General features: G+C 48.4%; 3 protein-coding genes across 3 annotated transcripts; 1 reads left to right on the top strand and 2 right to left on the bottom strand.

The window, feature by feature from the left end:
- Positions 1-5186: 5186 nt before the first annotated feature.
- LOC9648656 (divinyl chlorophyllide a 8-vinyl-reductase, chloroplastic) lies at positions 5187-6504 on the bottom strand. The gene has a single exon (XM_002976285.2). It carries the CDS (start codon positions 6469-6471, stop codon positions 5260-5262), a length of 1212 nt encoding a protein of 403 aa, XP_002976331.2. The 5' UTR covers positions 6472-6504; the 3' UTR covers positions 5187-5259.
- A 23-nt stretch (positions 6505-6527) lies between these two features.
- LOC9648996 (F-box/kelch-repeat protein At1g30090) lies at positions 6528-9536 on the bottom strand. The gene is made up of 2 exons (XM_002976284.2): positions 9218-9536; positions 6528-8106 (listed from the first exon to the last, which is right to left on the bottom strand). Exon 2 carries the CDS (start codon positions 7966-7968, stop codon positions 6736-6738), a length of 1233 nt encoding a protein of 410 aa, XP_002976330.2. The 5' UTR covers positions 7969-8106; positions 9218-9536; the 3' UTR covers positions 6528-6735.
- An 850-nt stretch (positions 9537-10386) lies between these two features.
- LOC9648655 (fasciclin-like arabinogalactan protein 8) lies at positions 10387-12187 on the top strand. The gene has a single exon (XM_002976414.2). The coding sequence runs from the start codon at positions 10783-10785 to the stop codon at positions 12124-12126; it is 1344 nt and encodes a 447-aa protein (XP_002976460.2). The 5' UTR covers positions 10387-10782; the 3' UTR covers positions 12127-12187.

Here is a 12187-nt window from a genome sequence, read left to right as displayed (position 1 = left end):
ATCCCCCTCCGAAAGTTGTGAATGGTGACATGGAGTATGAGATCGAAGCGATTTTCTTGTCTCGCAAAGCTTGTGGTGGTAGTTCCAAGGAATATCTAGTTAAGTGGAAAGGTTACCCGATTTGTGAATCAACTTGGGAACCTCTTAGTAATCTTACACATGCTCGTGAGCTTGTCACGAAGTATAAGAATAGTAATAAAGACTAGCTTTTGTAAACTTTGTAATAAATCTTACAAATTAATAAAGTAATATATTTCTATAAATCAAAGTGTTGTTTCTCTCGTTCGTTAGTACTTGGGTCAGTTTTGGCAAGTTGACTTCGGCACTTTGGTGCATGGGTCTAATCCATAACCATGGGGATAACTATTATAGACTGATCACAAATTTCTGCCTTTCTCTTGATTTGAAAAGGGGCGCGGTCGTGTAAACAACTTAATCTGCCAGTTTATAATAGCTAGACGTAGAACAAAGAGCGACACAGCCCAGTAAGAGCCAAACTAATGTCTCAAGTGGTTGGACATGCAATCCAACCACTATCCCTACTATACATTTGGAACCCCCCCCCCCCCCCCCCCCCTATTGAGGAACACACGCTTTGGGCTTTCACCCTAAGCCTCCCTTAGTATCAAGAGTTAGTCTCTGGAACAAGCTCAAAACTTACTAAATATGAAATGTCCCTAGATTGCGAATTTGGACACGGGACGAACACTATTGTGTTCAAGCCAACCTCTACATTCCGTAGATATGCCAAATGAGTGAATCTAGACACTTTCCATAAATAGCATTTGGAACTGAAATGAGACCAACACAAAGGGCATGATAGCGAGGGTGTTTGGCAGACACGGTAAGCTATCATTTAGCGATATTGAGGGACTAATCTCAATATGTGGGGTTCTTGATACTAGCAAGTGCAAGCCAATAACATGAATTTCTCAAACCAGGCCGAATATGCTCAGCAAGAAACACATAGGGTTCCTACCTTATGTTTATCTAATTTAAATACACAGTTATTAACCAGTTTCTCAACTAGCTCAAGCGAGAACGATAAAGGGAACCAACTGTACCGACCTTTTGCCGTCATAGCAATAAAGAAAGAGTGTCCGTAAGGATTAGCCAACAAGTATCTTTCGATACCCGAAGTCACATTCGCGACGCTCTCCCCCACTTGGGGAAGATCAACGTCCTCATCAATGCATACCCGAGTCTAGCAAACCGTCAAAGAAACTACTCTGAAAGTTAACGGAAAGCGCACTATTTGGGAAACACACCGACTTAAATGAGTTATGGAACGACCTCTCCTCTACATCCAAAGACGTTAAGACTCAGACACCCTCCGGCTGTCACCGACAAGGAAATGACCAACGGAGTTAGCCACCCTTGTTGCTCTGAATACCACTCAGCTTACAAAGGAATGATACATCCCTGCCCGCAGGGATATAGGGAGAAGGCCAGAGGCCCAACTTCCCCTGAGCAAGAAATCAACCCCGTCAGGAAGAGTTAGACAACTATTGGGTCTAAGCCAAAGCTCCACGTTGCTCTAGTCGGTGGGGTACCCTCCTCCTCGCGTTAGGCCACCGGTATGCCAAAATTGTGTCAGACTCCATTTGACACCATTTTGCATGCAAGTGCTGGATATGGGGAGCTGGTGCTCGTGGGATTGTATCGGACCCTCGTTTCGTAGCGCAACAGGCTTGAAGTTCGGGTCCAAATTCAGGTGTGCTACAACTTCATTATTGAAGTGGGAAAACCTAGTTGGTCATATTGCTTGGTGAGCTTTGAAACTTCAGATATATAATTTTGATGTTGTTCATCCCTCAAGGAGTTCTATGGTTGATGCTGATGCCCTTTCTCGAATTCTTCTTCCTTCTTTGCTCTCTTCACATATTTTTGACAAGCCTATTGTTCCGGCATTTGTGGATTTTCTAAATGAGGATTTTGTGCCATCGGCAGTTGCTGTACTTGACATTCATTATCCACAAGATATAAAGCAAGACCTACCTTCTCTTGATAAGATTCATTCGAAAGCTTCAAGAAGGGTTTGAAAATCTTGCATCACTTGTTGATAACTTGCCATTCTGGCATTTACATTCTCAATATCACCTTGAAGACGGCCTTGTTTATTTTGTGGGGACAGATCCTAATGATCATTTACGGCTGGTGGTGCCTTCAATCTTTCTTTTGCGGTTTCTCTATGCCTACTATGATTCTTCTATTTTATGTGGGCATATGGGACATCCTTATGTGATTGAGAAGCTACACAAGTCTTTCTATTAGCCAGAGATGCAACATGATATTATCCAATATGTGCATAGTTGCATTTGATGTCAAGCTCGTAATACTCCCCCTCATGCTGCGGAAGGATGGTTAGAGTCAATTGCAATTTCCTGTCCGTTTAAATATGTGGCATTTGATCTTATGGGAACTTTTCCATAATTGACTGATAGCAATGAGTATGTTATTATTTCTTTTGACTACTTGACTCATTGGGTGGAAGTTGGTGCTTTTGTTAGTGCCTTTGCAACTGATGTTGGATACTTCCTCCTCAATTAAGTGGTGTTCCACCATTCTTGTCCAGAGCGAATTTATGGCTAAGGCATTTCATGTTTTGACGTCTCGGTTGGGGATACGCCACACTGTCACGAGTGCTTATCATCCACAATTAGACGGTTTAGTGGAATGGCTTGTTTGGACGTTCAAAGAGATGATTATGAAATATGTGAATTTTCAGCATTCGGATTAAGATGGTTATTTGCTACCTTTTTAGTATGCATATGTCACAGAGGTGCAAAGTTTTGTTAGTGCTTCATTATATAAATTTCTATATGGTCATAATCTAATATTACCAATGGAGCTAAGTTTACCTTTGCAATTGCCATGAGATGCTGATGTTATGTCATGGGATTAGTATATGACGAGCATTCTTCCACTTGTCCAAACAGAGTTTACCAAACACTTAGGCCGTATACAAATGGGATAACAATAGCGCTACAACTCCCATTATCGTCCACTTGCGAAGTACAAAGTGGATGACTTGGTGTTAGTCTGTTTTCCCCATCTTACAGTACGTGGTTTATCTAAGGGGCTCCTTGCTTAGTGGAAAGGACTATAATAGGTGTTGTAAACCACAAGTTTATGAGGTTTGGTATGATGTCCAACAAGCTAATCCTCCAAAAGTTGTGCATATACAACAATTGAAACACTTCATATAAAGGGATCAAGAACAACTAATACCACCTACAGATCTAGCAATGCCTCATCCTGATGTTCCTCCAGATCCTAGCCTATCTACAAGAGAACCCTGATGGTCTTCCATTATTCTAAAAAGAGGGGATGATGTAAGGTCCAAGTGTATGGTTACAATGCCATATACTAATATTAGTGTAGTGGGATTTTGGTAGCTATTGGATTAGTTTCAATCCAGACCACTCACTCTTGTATATAAATTAGGGTTTTTGGGCTAATTGATATGCACATTTTTTATATTTTCTTTCCATATTCCATGCACTCACAGATTGTCACATTATTGATACTTAAAAAATTAGTGTTGGATAAATTAATAACATATAGAAATATTTGTAAGTTATTATTTATAAGATTAATATAAGGATGTGATTAAAGGATATTTACAATTGATATTTCCTCTTTCTACTATCAAAAGAAAAAAGGAAACATTAAATTTATAGAAAATCTTCCATGATTTAAGATCATACATCATTCAAAAGACTTGTGTAGAGTTTATTATTTTTAACATATGATCTAATTATAGTAACAAATTAGAATTAGAATTTATATTAAATGAATTTTTCTTTCTATGTTGATAGCCTTATATGTATCAAGTATATAAAATTATCTATATGATGGTAGTGTGCTGGTAGCAGAATATGTTGAAGCCATATTGGTAAATTTTACTATGTATTCTAAAGTAATATATGCCTTTATTATTTAAATTCTAACAATCAAAAATTTAATTTAATTTAATTTGCTATCACTATTTTATAAACAGTGCAACTATGATGAGTATTTTCAAAGTCTATATTTGTATGTGTTTTATTATATTAGCATTGTCAAGGTCTAAAGTTTTTGTATTAACATGCTCAACATTTAAATTATTACACTGCATGTTCAAGGTTGTTTTGAGTATGAATGTGTAATAGTTTGAGGCAATTAGTGACATATGTCTCCTAATATTTAAATACTTTAAATTTTCAGAGAGTGAAAAAACGCTAAACTCCAAAGGGCCATAAAGGAGCATTCTCACACACAAAAAAATAACACTATTTTGATCTTAAGCTCCTTTGGTAACAAGGATTTCCAAGAGTCACCTAATAAATTAGTTGTTCTTCACACAGCAGGACCTTCCTAGAGTTGCTGAATGTCTCACCCAGATTAGCTGTTCTTTGCATAGCAAGAGCACAATTTGCACACACCTTGAACTGTAATAAAAAGGAAGTTGTGCTAAAGCAAGCAACAAAATGATTGGCATGCCTTTTTGAGCCATGGTGAGCTTAAAGCCTCACATGCTTTTCATTGCTTTGACCACCACTACACTGCAGAAATCAAGAACCTAATCCAATTGTTTGGTGTGTCTTATGCTTGTCTCCTGGAATGCTCTAATGCTAGGATATGTAAGGAACTTAACCACTCATAATGGCAAAGTTGTGTGGTGGAGCTTTTGAGGTAATTTGGTGGTGGTGAACCTTAAGAAAAGGCATAGCATCTTTTGTCTTTTAATGCTAGATCATAGTTTAGGGACTTTTCATAACTCAAAGAACTAGTAGGGAGAGATGGCTCTTGAGTTTCTGGACATGATAGAGGTTGAAGGAGTGGATGATGCAAGCTATGCTGTTGCTTGGGCTTGGTGGCTCGAGAATAAGGGAAGCTTGTCAAAGTTTTAGCTCTAGAGAATACAATGACACTTGAGCTGTGAGAGGTAGATGGGGTTTGCAAGCTATGGCTTTGAGAACTTACCTTAACCTTGTTCTTTATTGCAGAAGAATAAGGACTAAAGTTGAACTCTTTGATGGTTTTGGCCATGTTGAAGGCTGGCTGTAGCTCTACCACTCCACGGATGCCATGACATCTGCAAACCCAAATAGACACATGTCAAATACGTATATTACCTCTCTCAAGCCAACGCTATAGTGCTTTTCCATTGGCCAAAAAGATTTTTTTTTTTCATGACCATATCCCCCTTATCAGTAAATTATAGTTATTAATGAAGGTCTTTTGTAAAAAGACTGATTTTTGTTTAGAAGAGTATTAACTATCACTACGCAAGAACGATGGAACTTGCTCTCCCAGTTCCTGACCTGCCATGCCCTCCATAACCACTCTTTGGAAGAATGCTTCCAATGTATCACTGCCATAGCTGGGTGTCGCATCGGCATCATAGCATCCGGTGTCCGGATCTAGCACTAGCATGCTCTCCGCTGCGTAGTATCTCCCAATCTTCGCGTACTCGGCAGCATCCTGGAGGCCCGCATTGTCTGGGAAGAATCCAGCTATGGAATCGAGCAGCCCAATCGCGAAATCCATAATCTGGATGGGAACCTTAACAAATCTTCGCGACTTCCCGGTAATTTCAAAGAGGAGGTCGCCCTGTTCCAGAGGAGTGTAGGCTCGGCCAGGACCACCGATTGGCAGCAGCTTCTGGTGCTTGGATTCATCCGAGATGCAGTCGCAGATAAAAGATGCGAGGTCAGATTCGCTGATGGGCTTGCAAGAACAGAGGCGTCCATCGCCAAACACCACAAATGGCCCCCCGGCCTTGACGATGTCCACCTGGCCTGCCAAGCTCTTGAAAAACGCCGTGGGCCGCACGATGCTCCACGTCGGATTAGATGGCAGCCCTTGGATCTCCGCCTCGAGCTTGAGCTTGGCTCGCTGGAAATGGAGGAGTGGCTTTTGCACGCAAATCGCCGAGAGGAGCACCAGATGCGATGCTCCAAGCTCCAATCCCACATCGAAGCTGTTGCGACTGGCCTGGTAATCGATGTTCCATGAATCCGCCACTCCCCCGCTCCGGCTCGCCAGGCAGCACACCACCACATCTATCTTCCCAATTCCCTGCGATATTAGCGACTTCTCCAGGGATTCCTTGTTGGTCACATCCCCCGTAACACACTCTAAGGATCCGGAGGCGGATTTCTCTTCTTCCACGGAGGGATTTGCGTTTGATCCCTGGCGTGCCACTGCCACGACCTTGTAGCCCCGATTCAGGAGCTCCTTGACCACGAATCGACCAATGTAGCCTGTGCTGCCGGTGACCATCACACTCACCTCCTCGGCTGGCTTGCCACCATAGCCGTAGTTAGACTTGCTCGATACGCATTGGCACCACCACTTGAAATTTCTTGAGCTCTTGAACCCGCGATGGAGATTCCAATTCCATGCCTTGTTTCTGCCGCTCCAGCCACTGTGATTGAAAGGTGCGGCTGCTCCATAGCTTGCTGCGAGAAAAGCAGCGGCCATAAAAGCCTATCTATCTTGTTTCTATCTTGATTTTCATGGGTGATTAGATTAAGATAGAGCGTCACCTTTAACTTTCTTTGTTTGTGGCTAGAGCACGACAAGATCTTCCGTATATTTCTGGTTTCTGGAGGATGACTTTTAAGAACTCAGCCGACAAAGGTCGCTTTTTTTTCTGTCTGGAGCGTCTCCTGCGGCTCCATACCTATCCCCTGCCTGAACAAAACTAAGAAAACTTTGCTTGCTGTGCTGCTGCTGCTGCTACTTCTAGATTGAGTCGCCAATCTCCATACCACCGTCAAACCACCCATGCAGCACCTGCGAGTTGGACGGCACAAAGTCGGCTAGGCAGTGCGGCGCGGCCACCGAGTGCCACTCGACGCTCGTCGTGGTGGTGGCGGCGACGCTGGTCATGTCGTGCGCACCACCCGGACTCGCCGTCGTGTGCGTGACCTTCCCAATCGCGACGTGGAGACTCCTGGCCACCACCAGGAGCTTGCCATTGAGCGTGTTCACCGAGAAGGGCTTGACCATGTTGGGCGGCATGGCCGATCCGCTCACGCACCTCCAACTGTCGGTCCCGGTGTCGTAGACTTTGAGCTTGACACTGTCCTCGAGATCCGAGATGATGAACAAGTGTCCGTCCAGCACCACGCTCAGGCCCGTCCACCCTTCTCGCATCCCCAGCCTCATGTTCTCCCAGCGGTCCGCCTTGGGATCGTAGATCTGTCCTCGCGGCGAATACAAAAACGGCCAACTCCACCCCTCGGTCACGTAAAGCTTGCCATCCAGCACCGCTGCATCGTACCTGGCCATGTTGGTCCCCATGCTCGCCACCGGCCTCCACAGATCCATCACCGGGTCATACACCTCGGCGGAGCTGAGGTAGCGGTCGGCGCTGTTGCCCCCGGCGGCGTAGATGCGGCCGTCGATCATGCCGCTGGCGAAGAAGGAGCGCGGCGTGGACATGTTCCCCGCCACCGTCCACCGGTTCTTGCGCATCTCGTACTTGAGCACCGAGTCCATCGGGCAGTCCATGTCGGTTTGCATGCCGCCGCACACAAACAGCACGCCCTGGTCCGCTATCGACGCGCAGCCGAATCCCGGCGGGCACACCCGGCCTTTGCACGGCATGGCCGGCAGGAGGTGCCACTTTTGCCGCAGCGGATCGAATGCCTGCCACTGGATCTTGCCGCTGCTCTTGTGGAAGGCCAGCACGCACAGCCACTGCTCCGTGAATCCCAGCCCCCGCCGCCCCTGGAAGTATTCCCTGCTCGACAGGGACACGAGCCACGACTTGGACACCAGCCTCGCCACGGCCTGGCTCGCCAGCGGGAGGCGGAAGAGGCAGTAGAAGGCGAGGTCGTGTGACAGACCCGGAATGAGAGCTTCGGTCGACTCCTCCGGCGACTGTTGGCGAGAGATTGACGTGCAGGAGGAGGAGGGCGATGCGGCCACGTCGTGGACCGGAGCTGGAAGAGCAGCAGCGGCATAATGCATGGCTGCGTGATATCGCTCCTCCTCCTCCTCCGCAAGGCTTTTCTTGCTTTGCCAGCCTTTTGTTGACAACACTCCCTTCCGCTGTTGTGCCACTGACTTTGGCTTGCGCGCGTAGGTAGGCGGGGCGAGTTTTTTAATCTGCAGCGCAGCAAGGGTAAGAAGAAAAAGAGAGAGTTGCGAGGATCAAAACCACATTTTTCCACCGCGGAGGCAAACACATGCACGCACCCAAGTGTCACTTTCGAGCAAGGCATTAGAGTATTTGTCACAAGAATGCCCCAGCCTGACTAGCCACAAGAAGATGCCCATTTTTCAAACTTATTCAGAGGTACCTAAGCGCTGTTCATCACCTTTATGCTAGCCAGATAACAGACAATGTGTGTGTATGACACCACCAGTGTGCGAAATGAAAACCCGCAGCGGCAAGCAGCAGCACAGTGCCCAGCCAGCCAACCAGCCAGCCAACACACTCGCACAAAAGGAAGAAAAAAAAAAGAAAAGATGGAGGAGAGAATAATCTAGACTTCAGTGCAAATGCACAACACAACATTGTGTATCTATCCATCTCTCAACAAACACACACATAGAGCAAGCAAGGAGAACACGCAAGGAGAACTGGAAAGAATAAAGAAAGCAAAGCAAGCACAAAGCGAAGATAGAAGAGAGAGTCGAAAAGTGAAAAAAGAAAAGGAGCCAAAGACCCGTTTGCGTAGTGCGCCTTGTACCGCGGCACTGCTGCAATCCAGATGGAGAAGGAGATCAGATCCCGATCTCCTCCTCTCCCTTAGACCAAGGTAGGAATGGATAAAAGTGTCTTGGTTAAAGTGATAGAGATCACAAGTGGAATGGAGGAGTGTGGTGACATCAACCATGAAGAAAAAGAAAGAAAAAAATTAAGTGAGAGAGAGAGGAAGGGAGACAGACCTTGGAGGAGCCAAGAGAGAAGAGTTCCACTCACTCACTCTCACTCTCTCTCTCTCTCTCTCTCTCGTACAAACACATCTCTCTCTCTCTCTCTCCCCCCACCGGGAGGTCACGCGAATTTAATACCATCCACCCGCAGCGGCCGAGGAACAATTGGGGGAATTCCAGCAAAACGCCAAAAGCACTCCAATCGCTCAATCAAGTCAACTCCATGCAAAGGACTCGGTGAAGCAAGAACTAATGAAGTGATGAGTCAGATGTTCTATCTTGCCCACAGCCAAACACACCAAGCAAAGATTGGCCCGGAGAGACACGAGAGTCGTACCTGGCGTCTGCCAATTCAAGCGCTTGGGCGATTGAGAGATTGTCCCAGCTCCAGCTCCAGCGAGAGAGCCGAATCAAATGGCCGAGACCTACTGTCTGTGCCTCCGAGGACGGAAGCACCGATCTCTTCCTTCTCGTGCTCGCGCTATCGCTAGCTCAACTCACCCTCCTCTCTCTCGTGCTAGATGGCGATGGCGATGGAGCAAACAAACAAATGCGATGCGATGCGATGCGATGAGATGGAGGAAGAGCTTTCTTCTCGTCTTTCTCTTCTTTCTCTCTCTCTTTCTTCTGCCGCTTTAGCTTAACCTAAGCGATGGTAAATAAAGTGTTCACCTACCGGGCGCTGACGTGGCCCGGTTGAAAATCATTGCCGAATCATTTGGCGCGGCCGTACAGCGCGAGCACAATTTTCGCGGGCGATTTGCTAATGCGGCCCGGATTAGGGCTTGTTTCTTGGCGCGGCTGGAGCGTGAAATTCTGGAACAAACGCGACAACGGAATTGACGCTCACATGATAGACGATGGAGATTGATCCTCGTCTCCCCCACCAAATGATTTGGCATGTTTGTAGTGTGGCCACGACGAGCCAATGGAATGCGCAGATGCAAAGCTACAAGGAGGAATACGAGTGAGTGAGTGAGTGGAGACGTCCACGAAAACATTGATGAATCAGTCATTGATTCCTGACTAGAGTCGCGCGTATACCTTGTTTGTATGCCGTATAGGCCTTTAGCTACACGAGTCGGCGTTTTCTTCTTCGTCTTCCTCCTGTTTGGATGGGCAAATGAAGTTAGAGAAGTTAGTGGGAGCGTGGACCAGCCACAGTGAAATCTCTCCTACCGCCTTTTGCGATTGAATCAAGGGATGTGATATATGTGTGGGGCTGGGTTGGTTGGCTCCAAATTCAATTCAATTCAATCCAGCCGGGTGCTCTTCTCGCCCACGAAAGCTCGCCACCTTTTCCAAGTTCAAACCCCCATTTTCTTTTAATCTTAAGCAAAGCCGGGGAGGAACAAGGATTAGAGCTAATCCCAGCACGCCACACGAATCCATCGATTATCAATGGATGGCATTTGGTACTACCATCTCAATTTTCTTTCAGTTTCACATGGTCCACCAACCTAAGTGGGGCGTGGGCCATTCCAAGAACATTTTCAAATTATTTCCTTCATCACGCTCTAGGCTGCATCCGGAGGAGGCCGTACCAAAAGCACCGGCATTTACTGCGCACATGGATTAAACGCTTTGTTTACGCAAAAGCCGAGTCCTAATCCCCAGGGGAAGGAATATGCGACTTGCGGCGCGGATATTCAGGTGCCTGACCGTTTTTTGGACCCACCGACAAAATGAAGCCGTTGGATATTAAGATTGGCCAGCCTTGGATTCTTACCGCATCGGGGCCGTCCACGTGGCATCCCACAGCTTGGAGGAGCGTGTCTTCGCTGTGCGGGCAGAAGAAAGAGCCTTGTTCGCTCGCCCGCGAGTAAGCTTAGTAGCTCTGCGCTGATCCTCGTAGCGTTAAGTAATATAGCTAGCAGCGAGGGAGGAGGAGAGATTCGATCGATGGCGTCGTCGCTGGTAATGCTACTGCTCATCATCGGCATTGCGGCGCCGTGGTCGCCCACGGCGCTCGCGAAGACCGTGAACTCCACCCGGGTTCTCGCCAAGTTCGACCATCTCTCCACATTCAACAGGTATCTGTCCGAGACGGGCGTGATCAAGGAGGTGGACTCGCGCTCCTCCATCACGCTCTTCATCCCGCCCAACGCCGTGCTCGACCCGGTCATCGCCTCCGTGGGCGCCAACAATCTCCTCGTCATCGCCGATATCCTGCGCTACCACTGCGTGCTACAGTACCTGGAGATCAAGGAGATCCGCTCCATGACCAATGCCACCGGCATTGTGCTCGCCACGCTCTACCAGACCACCGGCAAGCCCACGGGTGAGTATGGCTTCGTCAATGTCTCCGTCTCGCACGGCGGGCTCATCCATCTGGGCGTCCCCGGCGCCGCCTCCAACGCCACCGTCGTCAAGAACGTCACGCAGCACCCGTACGACATGAGCTACATGGAGCTGGATCATCCGCTCATGCCCATGGATCTGGGCATCGACCAGGGCGCCGCCCCCAGCGTCAACAATCTCACCGCCGCGCTCAAGGCCAAGGGCAACTTCAACACCTTCCTGGGCCTCCTGGCCTCCACCGGCGTGGACAAGGCTCTCCGATCCATGTCCGCGGTTACGCTCCTCGCCCCCGACGATGACGCATTCAAGGCGCTCCCGCCCAATGCTCTGGCGGAGCTCTCGCAGGCCCAGAAGATTGCGCTGCTCCAGTTCCACGCCATCGCCACGTACTTCACCATGGGATCGCTCCGGTCGGTGGCCACGCCGCTGCCCACCGTCGCCTCCTCCAGGATCGGCGGCTTCGAGCTCAACGTCTCCACCGCCGGCGGCAAAGGCGTCAGCTTCGTCACTGGTCTCAACCGGGCCGACGTCACGGACACCGAGCTCGACACTCCTCCAGTCGCGGTCTACGCCGTCAATCGCGTGCTGCTGCCTCCGGAGATCTTCGCGCTCGCGCCCGCGGGAGCCCCGGGACCTGCATTGTCCGTGGCTCCATCACTAGCTCCCGAGCTCAGTCCAGCGCCCACTCCGGGACCGAGCTCCAGCCCGAGCCCCAGCCCCAGCCCCAGCCCCAGCCCCGAGAGCGCTCCCAGCCCGAGCCCGGTGATGGTTCCAGCCGCGTCGCCACCCGCGCCGCCCTCCTCTGAGACGCCGTCTTCCTCCTCCTCGGCTCCCGAGGAAGCTGCCCCAGGAAGATCGCCAAGCGCTGCCCGAGCGAGCGTGTCGCTGGATGGAGGCGCTCTTGTTGCCGCTGGAATCTTGGTGTGGAGCTGGATGTTTTTGTGAAAGTTGCCGTGCCGATTTGTTGTTTGCTATGTGGGTATGGATCGATCACGCTCTTTTTGTT

Source organism: Selaginella moellendorffii, unplaced genomic scaffold (genome assembly GCF_000143415.4).
Source record: "Selaginella moellendorffii unplaced genomic scaffold, v1.0 SELMOscaffold_30, whole genome shotgun sequence".
In the NCBI taxonomy this organism is placed as follows: Eukaryota; Viridiplantae; Streptophyta; class Lycopodiopsida; order Selaginellales; family Selaginellaceae; genus Selaginella; species Selaginella moellendorffii.
The sequence above is the reverse complement of the archived record's forward strand: the minus strand, read 5'-3'. Positions and strand labels throughout refer to the sequence as shown.

What these genes read in the sequence shown, in the direction of transcription:
- LOC9648996 (XM_002976284.2), bottom strand. Translation starts at nt 7,968, where the DNA reads ATGCATTATGCCGCTGCTGCTCTTCCAGCTCCGGTCCACGACGTGGCC.
- LOC9648655 (XM_002976414.2), top strand. Translation starts at nt 10,783, where the DNA reads ATGGCGTCGTCGCTGGTAATGCTACTGCTCATCATCGGCATTGCGGCG.
- LOC9648656 (XM_002976285.2), bottom strand. Translation starts at nt 6,471, where the DNA reads ATGGCCGCTGCTTTTCTCGCAGCAAGCTATGGAGCAGCCGCACCTTTC.